At 34.4% G+C, this 18,247-nt stretch overlaps 1 protein-coding gene across 1 annotated transcript in view; it reads left to right on the plus strand.

Annotated features, from left to right (window-relative positions):
• Nucleotides 1-12,920, plus strand: part of trpc7b (transient receptor potential cation channel, subfamily C, member 7b) — a gene marked incomplete at its 5' end in the record, with an annotated part of 56,152 nt that extends 43,232 nt beyond the window's left edge. The window contains 5 exons of the mRNA XM_084133099.1: nucleotides 7,305-7,500; nucleotides 8,938-9,159; nucleotides 9,718-9,798; nucleotides 9,891-9,966; nucleotides 10,146-12,920. Of these exons, the coding sequence (XP_083989225.1) occupies nucleotides 7,305-7,500; nucleotides 8,938-9,159; nucleotides 9,718-9,798; nucleotides 9,891-9,966; nucleotides 10,146-10,288 (718 nt within the window). The 3' untranslated portion in view covers nucleotides 10,289-12,920. The remainder of the gene's footprint in view (nucleotides 1-7,304; nucleotides 7,501-8,937; nucleotides 9,160-9,717; nucleotides 9,799-9,890; nucleotides 9,967-10,145) is intronic.
• Nucleotides 12,921-18,247: the final 5,327 nt, after the last annotated feature.

Raw genomic sequence — 18,247 nt, forward strand, 5'->3', positions numbered from 1 at the left:
CGGAAATAAAGAGAAATGTTGAAAAAACAAGACATGAAATAATTAATTGTATTAGTAGATTATTGCAATGTATGAATTATGCAGGTTTTTTTTTTTTCATAGGCCATTTTTCTGGACAGTTTTCAAGACCCCGCCCCCCTCATTTGCATACTGGGTCAGAGCCAAAACCCCTGAGGTTCGCTGGTGGTTATGGTTCGGATGAATCGCCAGACCTCGTTAGTAAATTGATTAAAAAAAAGCATATGCTAAATGAATTAAATATAAATGTTAAAGACCTGATGAAGCAGAAGACACGAGAGCTATTCCTGTAAACACAGGGGAATGAAAGTCAGACTGTATATATATATGGATGATATTTTAAGAAAGAGAGAAATAGATATAGAGAGGAGAAGGTTTTCTTGCCCAGTCTGTGGGTGCAAAGCAAAGGAAGAGAAACCAACACAAAACTGGAACCTGCTGTGTGTGTGTGTGTGTGTGTGTGTGTGTGTGTGTGTGTGTTTCAAGGAAGGTAGATGACCTAAACATGAGTCAGAAAGAGTCTCTCTGCCTGCCTCTTTAAACAACACTGTGATTATTCTGTGAAACACAAAGGAGAGAAGCAGAGAGAACAGTGCAAAGAAAATATAATTAGGATGAGTGTTGAATGCTTCTGTGTGTATTTGTGCGATTTTTAGGACAATGCAACTGATTCGTTACTAAGCCACACATAGACACACATCTGAAGCTAAACAAGTTGAGAAGCTCTTCTGTAGACTTCTGTGAAGTTGGTTATAATCCGAAAGCTTTGCCATGCGCCTCCTCCACAGTCAGCTGTCTCCACAGAGGACATGCTGATTGAAATCGAGCTCTCAGTGACAGATTTAATGCACAGATTGGTTTTCACAGTCCACACTACAATTCATCATTAATCTTAGTCTTCAATAAGCAGGACAAAAACACTGTTTCTGTGTGGACAGAAGGACAAAACCCAGAGAAAAAGATGCTTTGATGTTTTGAAATGCCTGATTCGTGTAGATGTAGCCTTTGTCAGATTTAAGGGCCGTTTACACAATGGAAAACTAACATTAATTTACACCACAACAGCGTTTTGGGGTCCTGAAAACACAAACTTTTGAAAACGGGATTCAAAGCGCACTTTTTTGAAAACTATAGTTATTTTTCTGAGTTCTTTTTTATTTTTATTATGCAATAATAACAAATACAAAACAAGACAGTAATAAACAATGAACAATACACAATACAGAGGGTTACATTACATAAACATAAAGAATATTAAACTAGCTTAAATGATTGACATTGCAGAGTCTGACATGCAGCAGAGTTTTTAGAGTTCAAAGAATTTAAATATGTATCAAAATCTTTCTTAAAAGTGAAAAAAGGAGTTTTCTTTGAAAATTTACACTTGTGAATATAAAATTTGGCAAGAAAAAGTAGCAAGTTAAGAATAAATTTAAAATGATAAGGGTCTAATTTCAGAGAGTCACCAAAAAACTAAAACTACACTGTAAAAAATTTGCTGTAGTTATGCAGCTGTTTGCCAGTAACTTACTGTAGATTTAAATCGATGTTATTTACTGGCAACAGTTTGCTCAAAGTTAAATGAACATTAAACATTAACAAGTCTTTGTCTTTACAGAATAAAACTATAAAATAACAACCTAATGCAAAGCATTCTGGGAACCAGAAATCTTCATCAACCTTTTTCTGTTTTTTTCCTTCAGATTTTGGTTCCCAGAATGCTTTGCATGAGGCTGTTATTTTAGTTTTATTCTGTAAAGATAAAGACTTGTTAATGTTTAATGTTCATTTAACTTTGAACAAACTGTTGCCAGTAAATAACATCAATTTAAATCTACAGCAAGTTACTGGCAAGTAGCTGCCAATAATACTGTAATTTCTACAGATTTTTTTAACAGTGTAGATAGATACCTTTTAACAAAATTTGAAAAGTCAACCTAAAAGATTTTGCAATATATACATTTGTCATTTTCTGAGTTGTTGGCGAATTTGTGAAAACGGTGATGTCATGCGCATGCGTATGAGGCGTTCAGTCTATAGGCGCACAGTGTTTCTTTACAAAGTGACATCGCCACCTACTGGCCTGACAGCAGAATACAGTGTTTTTAGTCATTTATTTTGACAACAATGCGAAAAAAACGCCTGAAAAACGTTTCCGTTTTTGGTACATCGTTGTCGTGTTAACGTACCCTTACTTCAGGGGTCAGGTTTAGCTAATAGCTGAAATCTCACACACACACTTAATGGGTTTTGATCTTGTTAAGAATGATGGAGGAACTGAAGTTTTTATCTCTCATCACACAGAGGAAAATGCTTCATATTAAAGAGACGAGATAATTTCATCATTTTTGATGGCATCTAATATTTATTGGGTGTGTTTGGGTGGAAAGCGAGTGATTCTTTTTTCCAGAGGCAGACAAATGGATGGAAAACAGGAAAGACGAGTAGAAAAGAAGTGTCATTAAGACCAATAAAGAGAAGGGGATGTCATTTATGAGGGAATATAGAAAGAGACAGAGAGCAGAAGATCATAACAGAAGAACTTCTTTTTTGAATACTGTCTTTATAATACGATTTACTTGTTAATAAAACCAGTTGCTCATGGCTATAATATACCTACTGTCTGAAATCATAGATAAATTACTAGAAATAGAAACTCTAAACCACATCTAGACATTTTAATAATAAATGAGAGACTGTGTGAAACAGAGAGACTTAAATGAAAAGAAGGAAAACGTTGAGTATTATACTCACAATGAAATAAAAAATGGAAGAAAAGTGAACGCAATTATATTTAATATGGAAATATATGTAATAAGATTTAATTGTAGTTAAATCATATGTGAGAGTGAAATAATACCTGCGAGAATCTGCTCATATTTTACCCCAAAACCATAATAAAGAAATTTATATTGTGCACAAAGAAAATGAAACCTATTTTTAGGACCATTAATCCTAATTTCTGCATTTTATTAAATTAAGTGTATTTACCCCAACTTTTTCGGTACTGTAATGTGAAAAACGCAATGATATATCATTTAAATTGTAAAGTATTTTTAAATGATTTATTATAATGTATAATTTTCTAATGAGAATTACAAATTAACTCAAAAGTAAAGCACCCAGATGCATTACAGTGAGAATTTGGACTGAAAAAAGTGTTTATTATCATGAAAACAATCACAATGCACACTTGTTTACTTCTATACACTTCCATACTTCTGTTGATGATTTATAGTCCATCATTTACGCTGTGTAAAACTGCAGAGCGATGCGGAGGGAGTGAGACCTTGACTGTGTCCACTCCATGAGTTCAGCATTAAAACACAAACACAAATGCATTATTTAGCAGACCCTGAGCTTGTCTGTTCTCCAGTCTGAAGCGCCGGGTGATTCATCATCTTCATTCTGCAGTCATTCGGCTCAGGAATGCATCTCTGGTGTAAAAACAGGTGCAGATGGAATAACAATGTTTCAACAGCACAATCTCAAAGATCTGCCAGAATCTTGCTGAATCTCACACGAGTCTCCTCTTGAGTTTCAGAAGAGGTCAAAACTGCTCTCAAACTGCTCGGAGTCCAATGTTTTTTAACAAAACTCTCTCTGTCTGCGCATCTATCCATTTCAGCTTTTTAATTATTTAAAGTATTTCAGACATTTTAATTATTTAAAGTGCATCGTTTTTAGAAAAAAGTTTCAATGGGGTTCTATGTTGAACTCTAAGGCCGTGTGTCCATCAAAGCGTTTTAGCCAGCTGAAGTCTCTGCTGTAAACGCCTAGCTGTGGGCGCTTGAGAGCGTTTTTTTTTCCAGTTGAGACGCTTTGCTTGTTATGATACGGAATATCCGTGAAAGCAGGGCCGGAGTGGGGCCACTTTTCAGCCCGGGAGTTTCAGGCCCAAGACCGGCCCACTTTTTCCATGGTGGAATTCCAAATTAGCACTTTTTCTAAATTGGATAAATGAAGCAACAGTTCAGCTCTTACTATTGTGTAGTTTGTATTAATACCATGGGTTAACAAATAATGTAAAAGTTAAATAATAATTCACTTAGACTTTATAAGAAGCAATTACGACTTTATTTCACACAATTCTGACTTTATATTTCGCAATTCTGACTCTATATCTTGCAGTTCTGACTTTATAAGCAACCGCAACTTTATTTCACGCAGTCCTGAATTTATATCTCGCAATTCTGACTTTATAACACACAATTGCGACTTTACCACACAATTCTAACTTTATATCTCGCAATTCTGACTTTATAACACGCAATTGCGACTTTATTTCACACAATTCTGACTATATATCTTGCAGTTCTGACTTTATAAGCAATTGCGACTTTATTTCACACAATTCTGAATTTATAACACACAATTGCGACTTTATTTCACACAATTCTGAATTTATAACACACAATTGCGACTTTATTTCACACAATTCTGAATTTACATCTCGCAATTCTGACTTTATAACACACAATTGCGACTTTATATCACGCAATTCTGACTTTATATCTTGCAGTTCTGACTTAAGCAATTGCGACTTTATTTCACACAATTCTGAATTTATAACACACAATTGCGACTTTATTTCACACAATTCTGAATTTATAACACACAATTGCGACTTTATTTCACACAATTCTGAATTTATATCTCGCAATTCTGACTTTATAACACACAATTGCGACTTTATATCACGCAATTCTGACTTTATATCTCGCAATTCTGACTTTATAACACGCAATTGCGACTTTATTTCACGCAATTTTGACTTTATATCTCGCAATTCTGAGAAATAAAGTCAGAATTGCAAGATGTAAACTCGCAATTGTGAGATAAAAAGTCGCAATTATCTTTTAAAATGTTTTATTCTGTGGCTTAAAAAAAGCTTCCATACCTCCTGGCCTCTTCCTCCCATCCATCCTCCCTGACGCGTTACGGTAGGGCCGGCCCAGCTATCGGTAGGCGCCGGCGGTGCCGCGGTAGCCTACCTGAGAAAACGTTTTGGAAAAGACGGACTATGGACCCAACCAACTCTATAGGAGGGGAGGGGAGAACTCCCTCACATGGTACAACCCATGCAGAGGCTGCGCGCTGCGGTGTCATAATGCGAAACGTGTGTAGCCTATGTAACTAACGTGACATTGAAATGTAAAAAAAAAAAAAAATTCCTCGACCGGCCCAAACGTGAAGCGGCCCACCGGGAATTCTCCCGATTCTCCCGATTACCCACTCCGGGCCTGCGTGAAAGTGTTACTAGTATCTCATTTCACACATATTTTGTTTCTGTGTTGATTCTATATTAAAATCTCGATACAATGTAACATATTTTCTCTGGCTCTTGTTTTAAATGATTTTGTTCCGTTATTATGCCTGTTGTCGTCCTCTGTTGATGTACAAGCAGAATGTGGCAGTTGGTCGGTGTGGTATTAGTCCCGCCCCTCCTCCACTGTGATTGGACGGTTGGGTAAAAAGTGACAGTGATGAGCGCTGTGTTTTACCCAGAGTTGAACATTCTTCAACTCTCGGCGACCTGTAGAAAACGCTGAACGCTCAGCGCTTCAGCGCGAAAAAGACGCTCAGCGCCTCGTTACTGTCATGGCGTTTTAAAAACCCATTGAAAACAATTGAAAAAACACGCCAGCCGCGAGAAAAAACGCTTTGGTGGACACACGGCCTATGGGTTCTTGACTCAATGTTAAAGAACGCTTTATGCCATAAATTATTGCATTAATACTATTTTTAATGTTTAACAGGTTATTCATTTTTTTCTTTTAGTGATAAAGTGTTTACAAGATGTTTAATTCATACAATTTAATTACAATTACAAATGAATTGAAGCAAAATTAATTAATTAAAACATATAATCCATAAAATTATCCCAAAATGGAACCCCTAAGAAGTTCTATATGAAGCGGCTGACGGAACCCTTGAAGGTTCCGTATAGAACTTTGCTAGGAGTGTATTATTATACTGGCCTCACTGAAAATCATGGTTTCTGGCTTCAACCTCTTTTGGTCAGTTCGTCTGAGAACTATAAAATAACAATCAAATAAACAATTTTGGGTTACACTTTATTCAATAAATAAAGTTATATTGGTAGCACTTTATTTTACAGTGTCATTGTTACATAAGTTGCATGTAATTACTGTAGTAACAAATATAAATCATGCATAATTACATGCAATTAGCCCTAAACCAAACACTCATCCCAATCCTATAGTAAGTACACGTAGTACATGTAAATGTATAATTACACTGTAATAGTGACACCTTAAAATAAAGTGTAACCCTTTATTTTAAGGTGTCATTGTTACAGTATAATTATATATTTAAGTACTGAGTAATATTAATTAACTACATGTACGTACTATAGGGCTAGGGCAGGATTAGGGTTTGGTTGAGGGTTAGTTGCAAGTAATTATGCATAATTTACTGTTATTACTATGGTAAGTACATGTAACATGTAACAAGGACACTGTAAAATAAAGTGTTACCCAATTTTGTTTAAATATTATTATTTAGCTTGAGTGTTGATGTGCAGAACACATACTAGCTAGAAATTATTGTAAGTTTTATTGGTTTTTCTGTTTGTCTTTTAGTGCATAGCAGACCATATGATGCATATTTACAAAAAGACTTCACAATAAACATTAAGATCTTATGTTGTCTTTATTTATAGTAAGTAAACTAAATTAAACATTGACTAATCTCTTATTTCATTTGTTTATGGTGAATGTATGTTGTTAAACAAATAAAAAATAAATTGACTTACATTAAGTAACATTTTGGCTTGGTTTTTAAAATAAATAATCTGGTAACACTTATCATTATGGTTCCATTTGTTACCATTATGTATGCATTGTGCATTGTTAAAATCAAAACTTATATATAAGTTTTAACTCAATAAACAGTTGTATGATTATTGATACTGTAACAAGTGCATTGCTCATTGTTAGTTACAGTTAGTTAATGCATTAACTAACTTTAACTAACGGAACCTTATTGTAGAGTGTTACCCAAAATATTTTTTTCTTTGTATGGTTTTGTCTTCGGGAAAATAAATATTTTTGATTAGTATTAAAACAAAATATAAGTTTTGAACCACTAAATAAAATTTGTGGTTTTTTTTGTTGTTTTTTTGGGGGGTCTAAAGTATAATTTTTTTAATCAAATTTGATGAGAAACCTGTTGATTTTCAAATGAACTTCTTTAGATTGATGAGCCGTGAAAGCGAGGGATCTGAGCAGTGACGTGTTCCTCTGATCTGTGTGTGTTGACAGGGTTGAGGAGAGCTTCAAGACTCTGTTCTGGTCCATATTTGGGCTCTCCGAGGTGATTTCCGTGGTTCTGAAGTATGATCATAAGTTCATTGAGAACATCGGTTACGTGCTGTACGGGGTTTATAACGTCACAATGGTGGTGGTTCTTCTCAACATGCTGATCGCCATGATCAACAACTCCTACCAGGAAATAGAGGTACGGGCACTCAGTTCTGAATAACAAAACATATCTAAGCCTCCTTAAAGCAAGTTAAATTTACCGGAAAACAGTTCTGGGTACACTGTAAAAAAAAAAATCTGTTAAATTTATGGTAAAAAACTGGCAGCTGTGGTTGCCAGAAATTTACCGTAAAAAATACGGTAGCACCATTTTAGATTTTACAGACTTTAGTTAAATTTACAGTAATAAACCGTATTTAATTATCTGATAATGTTCATTTACTGACCTAATGGAGGATTAATATCTGTTTTGTACCATAGTTATACACTGTCACAGCGGTGATGAAAAATCACATGATGATTTAAAGCTCATCACAAGCAGCTCTTTCACAAGAAAGTTAATATTAATATATAGAAGCTGCACAGTGTCAATCACACAAACACTAAACACCATCATGGTAACACACATGAAATGTAAAAAATGCAATAAACATTCATTTAACAACATTAAATGTAACATAAAACCCTAATGCCATAACTGATTAGAAAAAAATAAGAAAACTATTACGAAACATAGTTATTTCAACAAAAATACATCAAATGTGAAGTGTCACGCAGGGAATTGTGGGAATGTTTTTTCACTGTAAATTCTACAATAACTTTTTCTTTTTCACTTCCAAAAACTGTAAATTTAACGGTATTTTACGGTAAAATTACATTAAATGTACCGTTAGATCTATCACAGTCGTTTACCGAATATAGTAAGGAAACATTCTGTTAACCAATGAACAGTTTTTCACTGTAGCACAAGTCTTTGACCTTTAAAATCACGATCATTTTTTACATTGTAGATTACTTAAATTGTAGTCCATTACTGATTACAAATTACATGACAAAAATTGTAGTTAGTGATCTAGATTACACATTCTAGGTATTTTTGATTACTTTTGACCTCAACTACCATATTGATACAAAATGCGAAGAGAAAGAACATATTTTTCTTTGTTATCAACGACATTAAGCATTACTAAACTGCAGGGGGTTTGTGAGTTAATACGTAATTAAATCATAACAATTTCTAATTAAAACTATCAAAATAAAACACTTGAACACTAAAAAAGATGAAATGTTTTATTTGTCGACCTGCATGTGAATGTGACAGAACTGTAAACATGAGATATGAAAGTTAAAATGTCAATAATTTATCAACACATTGAGTGTTGATAAATTATTGACATTTTAACTTTCAAATCTCAGGGATACTTTAAGTAAATATTAATTTAATCTAAACAAAAAAAAATGGGAATAAACTTACCAATATTTTTGTAACATATACATATAATCAGTTACCATGCCAGCACTGCTGACCAGCAAAATCAGATGTTAAAGTGTTTTACGTCACATTATTGACGTAGAAACCTCCCTAAATGAATGATATGATTTATGTCTTCATGTTCGTGTTGAATCTCTGCAGGAAGACGCTGATGTGGAGTGGAAGTTTGCTCGTGCTAAACTCTGGTTGTCATATTTCGATGAGGGACGGACGTTACCTGTTCCGTATAACCTGGTGCCCACCCCGAAATCCTTCTACTACCTGATCATCCGAGTCAAGTCCTGCCTTATACGACTGTGTAAGGGCAAAGGTCATCTGCATAACAACGAGCTGGAGATGGGCATGCTCAATTCACGGCCGAAGGTAAAACACAAAATTATGCAATTCAGGACACTTACATATTTGGTTTTAACTTAAAGGGTTAGTTCACCCAAACATGAAAATTCTGTCAGTAATTACTCTCCCTCATGTCGTTCCAACCCCGTAAGACTTTCGTTCATCTTCGGAACACAAATTAAGATATTTTTGATGAAATCTGAGAGCTGTCTCACTCCTCCATAGGCTTCTAGGTAATCGAGATCTGCCATCCCAGAAAAGTTAGTAAAGACATCGTTAAAATAGTCCAAGTGACTACAGTGGCTCAACCTTAAGTTTATCAAGCGATGAGAATACTTTTTGTCCGCAAAACAAAACAAAAATGCCATTTACTTCATCTCTTTTTAATACTTTCTCCTTTCATTTGGGATGTGATGCACACAAAACAAAACATAACAAAAAAATGTTTCTCATAACAAAGGAATCAGTCAATGCAAAAAGCAGCCATGCATTATGAATATGATTGGATACACCTGATTATAACTGATGGAAATACATCTGTGATGCACATCAGTTGAATATGCTGAATATCTGTGTTTTTTTCAGGCTGATCATCATCGAGCAAATCTCAGGAGTCGAGAGCTGAACACCTTGAAGAAACCCATCAAAAACCCCACAAGATATCAGGTGAGAGACTCAACAAACCATGAGAAACTTCATCATGATCCTGTTAAAATGACAAGGTCTTTCTCCCTCGTATCTGTCTGTCTGTCTAACAGAAGATAATGAAGCGTTTGATTAAGCGATATGTTCTGAAGGCTCAGGTCGACAGAGAGAATGATGAAGTTAACGAAGGTAAAAACCCAGTAAATTCACTGTATTTCACTGTGTGTGAGTTTTAAAAGCAGAAGCATCTTGTTTGTGGTCACCTCAAATCATGTGTCTTGTTGATGACTTGTACTTTCAAAGTCAAAATCTGCTTATATACGAGTAATATATCGAGCTCTCTCTCTGTATGTGTGTGTGTGTTACAGGTGAACTGAAGGAAATAAAACAGGACATCTCCAGTCTGCGCTACGAGCTTCTGGAAGAGAAATCTCAGACCACTGGAGAACTGGCTGACCTCATTCAACAACTCAGTGACAAGTTCGGCAGGAACGCCAAGAAACAACCCTGAGACGGACAGATGGACAGACAGACAGATGGACAGAGAGAGAGAGAGAGAGAGAGAGAGAGAGAGAGAGAGACGGTTTACGTGACAAAAAGTATAAATTAGTTTAGGAAAAGAATCTGGACACTTGAGACACTTAAAAATGTCTGAAAGTCATTCATCAGTCACAGAAAATCAAATCAAGTGTCACTTAACATACAGAAAAACACTTCTCAAGCAAAACAGCTTATAGACGGATGTGTGAATGCTTTAAAATGCTCAAACAGTAGATCTAGTGTTAAAATGAAGACAGACGTTGATTGTTTTTTTAAACCACTTTGTCAAATTTAACACATCTTCACAGATGCCGTCGAAAAGCTGAATCGATTCATTGAATTCTAACAGCGCTTAATGCGAGTGGTGGCATACACATAGAAGGCATAGCGTTATTAATAAGTAGAATAAACCCTGTTCGGACGGGATTAACTTTACCAGGGTAGATGGAGTAATGTAATTTTACCACAGGACGTCTGTAATATTAAAGGCCAATTCGCACGGGATAAGAGATCTCAGTAAACTAGCAGAAGTGGGAGAGTAACTCGATTTGCACATCGCCGTCACTCCTGTCGTCATGTGTGTGTTACGCTGCTTCCTGATATCACGTGCGCAAACACACATAACCTATATTTATATATATAAAACAGTTCTGTCCGGTCGAGCGATGTATTAATGAACTTCAGATTGGATTGTGTTGGTAATAGACACTTGCCTAACGCTAAAAGATGTTTCGTGCCTCTAACAAGTGCTGTCGATCTTCTCTCTGATCTGATGGTGTGTGTGAAACACAGAGTTTTGCCACAGACTCGTCCCAGCGTCTAGAACGCAACTGATGCTTTTTCAAGCGTCTCCATACTTGAAAAACCGTGGAAAACTACTTTTAAACAGGAAATGACGGAATATTCACGTAGGCCTACATATTTACAGCGGGTCTATTCGCACGGGATTAGTGTCACCTGAGGTGATTTTTCCGGATCTTTTTACTGAAGGTAAAAGTCGCTGTAATCTTTACTGACATTGTCCGTCATGATCACTGAGATGCACATTCAGACGGGACTAAAATCACTGAGAAGATCTGCTAATTATTACTTTACCCCTCCTCTACATGTTACACGAATAGGGATAGTAGCTGGATTCACCCCTGTTTCTGACCGCACTGAATCATTATTATGATTATGATTACTTTCATGTGACTGATCAAGCTTTTAATGTGTAGTTTGGGGTAACAAAGGGTTTTATAGGTTTGACTGTGATAATAATGCAAAAACTGACACTTAAAATCAACGTTTCAAACAAAAAAGACGTTGACAGAAAGTAGTCATTGATAAGATCCAAACATGTATCCAAATGCAAAACGTAATAAAAGTAATTATGTCTGACAACAACTTCTTAGCAATTAGGTATTGCACAAACCTGTTTATATATTTTTAATATATAGGGCTATACAGGAATCTAGTGGCTACAAATGGTATTATTGATGATAAATGATCTTGTTTGGGAGTGAGGGAGAATAGGGATTTTGGGATTTCATGCATCCACTAAAAACACCTATTTCAAACACACTGTGACTTTAAAAGAAAAAGAAAAGCAAATATTAGTGACTAGAAAAGATTTGAGGCTCAGATACACTGAACAAATGGTGTCTATACAATTTTCACTCATAAATTGCTAGTAAATTTCACAAAAAGAGAAGCCATGTTAACACATTGAATTGGACATGAAATTTTGAAGTTGAATGATTGACATGGTGTTTTCTTGTAAAATGTACTCCTTGTAATCTTTGTTCTATTTGCTATTTAAAAATAATATTTTTTCACACTTGATCAAGTGAATCACATTCAGACATTTTTAATGATGGTAAATAATGGATGTTGCAACATTGAAGCAGAAGAAAGAGAAGTGAAACCGCTTTAGTTCCCCAGAATGAGTGGAATTGAATGTAGTAATGAGTGAGTGAAGGGGAAACGACTTCTGTTGAACTCTATACAGCAGGTGTTGATGTGAACTCACTCAGATACTGAACGTCGTCCAGAAGAGAGAGGGAGACATGAGGAAAAACAGACAAACGGAGACTAAACGAATATAACATGCTCACAGCAGGTATGCAGTGCATTCTGGGATATCACCTCCCTTAAGAGTCATTTCCTGTTCTGAGATCGTATCTCTCAGGAGAGAAATATACTGAGAAAATGAAAACAGTAGATGAAAACACTGTGATGTTGCCATTTATGATATGATTTCATATAAAAAATGTTTTAATCATTTAAGTTCGTGTCAAATTGGCAGTAACACTGAGAATGTCCATTAACATCATTTCCTCTACTCCAAACAGGCCATCTAATTAACACACACACACACACACACACACACACACGTTACAGTATTCGTAGGCCTTTACTGAAGACTTTGCCTGTATAAAGCTCTTGCTCAGATAAAGAGTGTTTACATGATGTACACCTTTAATAATTGTACAGTAAGAGTTTAGATTTATCTGAATGTATTATTTTTTGTTTCACTAACAGTAAATTAATTAAATACACAGATGTTCAGAAAGTGTATTTTTCACTTGTACAAGGAAACACATGACTGAACATATTGTGAAAAATACTGTGCTATTTATAACTAAAATGAAAAGTTTTAAATGGTCTTAGTTTGACTGCATACATTTATTTCATTTGACATTTTTCACACTCGTGCAGAGAATTCGAATATATTGTAGCTTTAAAATCGAATTCTCTCCATAAAGATTATTTGGCATGCTGTTGAATGGGAACTTTCAGAAGACAAATGTCAGGGGAACAAAAATGCTTATAACTTAAAGCACAAATATAAAGAAAATATTATGGAAAATTATATGTGTGTGTGTGTGTGTGTGTGTATATATATATATATATGTGTGTATATATATATATATATATATATATATATATATATATATACATATATATACATACACACACATACTGTATCATTTTCCATAATATTTTCTTTATATTTTTGTCCTTTTTTATTTAAAATGTATTATTTTTCTATATATATATATATATATATTATTATATATTACATTATTATATAATGTATTATTTTTCTAGATATATATATGTAGGAAAATCTTACATTTTAAATTAATAAATAATACAATAATAATAAACTTTACAAATAATATTGTAAAATATTTATAGAAGCATTAAAGTATTTCTTGAACTGATTTGATTTTAATTGATTCTGACTTACTGAAAACTGAAAAGTTAAATGTGTTTAAATAATGTCACAACGCAGAAAACCTAATTGCCCTAAAAACATTAATGACCTCTTTTTGCATATGCATATATAGGCTATTCTTATCTTCTTGAAGAATATGTTTCACCTGTAGGCCTACAAAGGAAAATAAAGAGGACACAGGCATAAATTGTGCTATTTATTACTAAAATTCGATTTTTAAAATGGGCTCTGTTCGGAAATGACCTTTTTAATATATTAACTTTTAAATTGAATTCTGTCTGAGAATATTATCGGCACGCAGTGGAAATAGAAGATGAATGACAGCAAAATTGAAACATGAAATTTCCCCTGGTTCTCGTAGCTTTCAGAGCTCGGAGCTATAAATGATAAATCAGAATCTGTAGACGCTCTGATATGAAACTTGATTACACAAACTAGCACTAAACACAAACAAATATAGTTTTCCTCATGAGGATATGACATGAAACGTGAATATTACACAAACGAGCTTCAGCGATCTGTGGTTATTATTACTATAATGTCCCATTCTGATCCGGCAACTTCCATTATAAGCATGGGATGAGGTGCTGGTCTCCACGGTAACATCCCCATTCCATTAGTGTCACCGCTCAGCATATAACGGGTCATTATATAATATTTGCTATCAGGGCCGTGCACAGACATTTTGAGGGGCAGTGGCTTAAACCAAAAAAGGGGGCACTATAAGGAGTTTGAATGAGGCAGTATCATCTTAATACAGAAAATTAAAAACAACTCTTTTATATGGGCAATAAGATTACAATTAGGATTTAGTGCAAAATCAAGTTATGTTGTTATAATTACTCTTCCAATTAAATAATTCAATGTCAATGCCAGTTTAACTGTCTGATGCTCAGTGGGCTCTCACTCTCTGAGCTGCCTCATCCTATGGAAGTAGTATAGACATTTAATTTAATATTATACACTTAAAGTATAAATTGAAATGATATACAGGTTACAACAGTTATAAAGTCACACCGGGGTAAAATGCGCATTTGACTTAATTCTCTTTTATACCACTCAATGGCACAAATTCTGCTCAGCACTTTTTTTCATAAACGCTTTTGATGATGGACTTGGAAATTTGGCTGATCATTGACTTGATCAAAGTTGATTCTGTGCTAATTTAATCTACTATTTTATATATATTTTTTAATGTTTTAGACTTATGTAGCAATTTAAATACAAAGATCTCAAGAATCTTGTTTCTGTATTTTTAAAATGAAAATTATGACAGATAGCCTATATTTATTGAACAAACATTTATTATTTAATTTATCAAAATAACTCCAAAATTGTTATAAACTTTACTAAAGTGATTGGTTTGAACAAGTATCAACTTAGACATTATTAAAAGCATATTAATTTAGCTTAAGTATTTTTATCAATACTGTGTGTCTTACCATGCTGGTTTTACCCCGTGTGTACCTCCTTGCCACCTCATACATTAATAAGATTTTTAAACAAACCACCTTTCTGATTTATTTTCACACAAAATCTGTTGCTCCATAAATTTTCAAACATATATTGTTCTGCAATCATACACTGGGAGTAGTGAAAATTAGAATTCTTGTTCAATCAAATTATTTAACCTGATCTAATCTAATATAAATAACACTAATAAATAAATCACGAATAAATAACATTTTCTGTTGTTTGCAGATTTTGTAGACAAAAAAACAATGCCTTCACAAAATTAGAAGAACGGAGTGAGAAAGAGCAAAGACAAAGCCTATTCAACATGGCAAAAATTGAATCAAAGTTCTAGAAAGCCAGAGGGTAAATCATTATGTATAGAATATTTAGCAGACAGTTTTTCACACTTTAACTCCTGTAAATATATTTCCCATTATAATCAGTTGCCTTAGTTGATATAGTATCTATCTATAACATACATCATATTTATAATATTTTAATGAGACCATATTAACATTATACATAATAAAAAGGTAATATACTATATATTATCTAAATGTGTTCTAATCTAAATGAATAGTACCTTAGTATAGTAGGTTACAAGGTGGCTAACGGCACAAAACACATTTGCTTTTCTTCCAAGAACATGGATGTTGCACGAGTTGTAACTTGTTAGCACTATTTGAAGACCAGGAGCAAAACATTTTGCGACAGAAATACAAAAACATATTACCAAAATACTAATTTTGTGGATCGACTACTGTCTGTAATGTGGAATGTAATTTGTAATCTACCTGTGAATGGGACGAAATTCTATTCTGAATCTGTCGTCGAAGAGCGGGCACATGCTTGTCTATGAGTGACGCTGCGGAGCAAGCAGGAAAACACGGAACGGATTAGCGGAATCAGTGGATCTTTAGCGGAGCGATAACAGAACGTTTTTATGGGAATCTTCTGGAGGGTTAGGGAGGGGGGCGAGAGGGGCACCTCAGCTGATGAGGGCAGAAGGGCAGTGGCTCTAGCCACCGGGCCACCCCCCTGTGCACGGCCCTGTTTGCTATGTGTGAAGATGGTGTCTTCAAGAAGCTTGACACCTGCGACAGGTTTAATCACACTGTCAGGACGTCTGTGCCGGAAGATATTGACACGGCTGGCTGTATAAACGACAGAATAACAAGCGAAGAGTCTCTAGGCGACGGTAACCATGGCATCTACAGCCTGAGCTCCAGGAAATCAAGCCATTGTGTTGTTCATCTGTGGCGCTTTAACATGAGCGGGCGGCTCGCGCTCACAGTGTGTGTGACTGTGCTTCAAATCATCATGTGACTGTCTGCTTAAATTCATTATCAGCATTCCCTCCGATTGATCCGTGACTAATGAACTGAAAAATACCTGGATTCATATTCCTCATGCTTCCTTTTATTTGTCTAAATTTTTTTTGTAATTAATTCAACTCAAAAGTCAACATGAAACACTGTTTGCAACTCATTTTACTCCCATAATCATACTTTTTATTCTCTCTCTCTCTCTCTCTCTCTCTCTATATATATATATATACCAGCTTAACAGGTAAATTACAATCAGTTATGCAAATTTGATCAAAAATGACTCAAATTCTGTAAAGCAGCTCTACAGAAAAGGGTCCTATGATTTCAAAACGTGGACAGAATTACGGAATCCAGTCATGAAAATGTCACGGATTTTGTCAGCTATTTGATGAATAAATAAAACATAGGTCAGTACACTTAAATAAAATCAGGGCCCTAAAATGTAATTTTTGTTAAACTTTTAATAAATTGATTGAATGATTCCTATTAATTAGACATGCTTTTTGATTACTAAAATTTAATTTAACCTCCCAAAAAATTGTAATAAAAAAAAAAACACGGAAAATTTAAATGGAAAAATGGAATTTGAAAATAAATAAATATAGTAATTTGGGAAAAAAATAAAGTGGATTTCATATGGCCCTAAGTGTCCTTATTCACTTTGAGTCAGTTCCGTGTTGATTCAATTCTGTTCAATAACGATGTTGCAAAATTAATTTATTATAAAACAAAGTCGATTCAGCTATAAAATGTTGGACTGTTTAATCTATTACAGATCTGATCTATTGATAATTAATTGAATAGTGAAAAAGTTAAAACCTAAAATTTATTTTTGTCTTTAATACTCACAAAATTTTAAAAAAAAGTTAAAAATCTCCTATTGACTCAAACTGATGGCGTGTTCAATTATGTCATTGTGGCATTTGCTACCTGGTGATGTGAAAATGGATTATTTTATCTGGAAGTTTAACACTGATCTTAAAGCGCTGGTTCTTCCCTCAGGGAAATGTATGACATTATCGTCATCTGTGGCCGTCGCTGTGTTCACACACCGTGTGTGCTGTGAACCCTCAATGACAGTCACTAGAGCTAGACAGAACATCTGCTGATACGGGACACACACACACACACACACACACACACACACACACACACACACACACACACACACACTTACAGACGCTCTCTGAAAGAGTCTCTTGATTTTAAAATGACTCAACAATGCTTCGTTCCACTCAATTTAACTTTCGGATATTGCCTGGCAACTGTCCATTGACTGCCAAAAGGCTTGTGAAAACATTTTCAAATATATACTCATAAAAGATATACTCATAAAACAGTCTCTGTATCTCAGGGTATCATTTTTTTTATGAGTTCATATAAATGTATGAAGTGTTTTTTTTTTCTTTCATTCAAGAAAGGAGTTACTCTTGACTACTGCACACTACTAGTATGTAGTAAATAGTAAATATGGTCACATTTACATTATTGTTAATTTTTGGTAACACTTTACAATTAGTTCTGATTACTTAAAGTTAGTTAATGCATTCATTAATCAACAATTAATCTGTCAACTTTAGGTAATAAAAATGTAATTGTTCTTTGTTAGTTCATGTCCATTAAATGATATTAGCAGACACAACTTTTGATTTTAATAATGTGTTTGTAAGTGTTGAAATTAACATTTAAGTAATGCATAATGGGATCTTATGCTTTCAAAGCTAATTTGCTATTGCTAGCCTCTATGAAATTGCCTACCCTACCTTTAATGCACACTTTTCAGCCAATTAGAATCGAGTATTCAGACCATGGTATAACTAAGATTAATTATTGCTTGCAAAGTGTTACTATTTTTTATGCTCATGCATTTAAATATGGCTGTGCATTTATTGCTATTTTTAAACGATTGAAAACGTCAAAATCC

The sequence above is a fragment of the Abramis brama genome, assembly GCF_963993115.1.
Source record: "Abramis brama genome assembly, chromosome: 13".
Taxonomy (NCBI): domain Eukaryota; kingdom Metazoa; phylum Chordata; class Actinopteri; order Cypriniformes; family Leuciscidae; genus Abramis; species Abramis brama.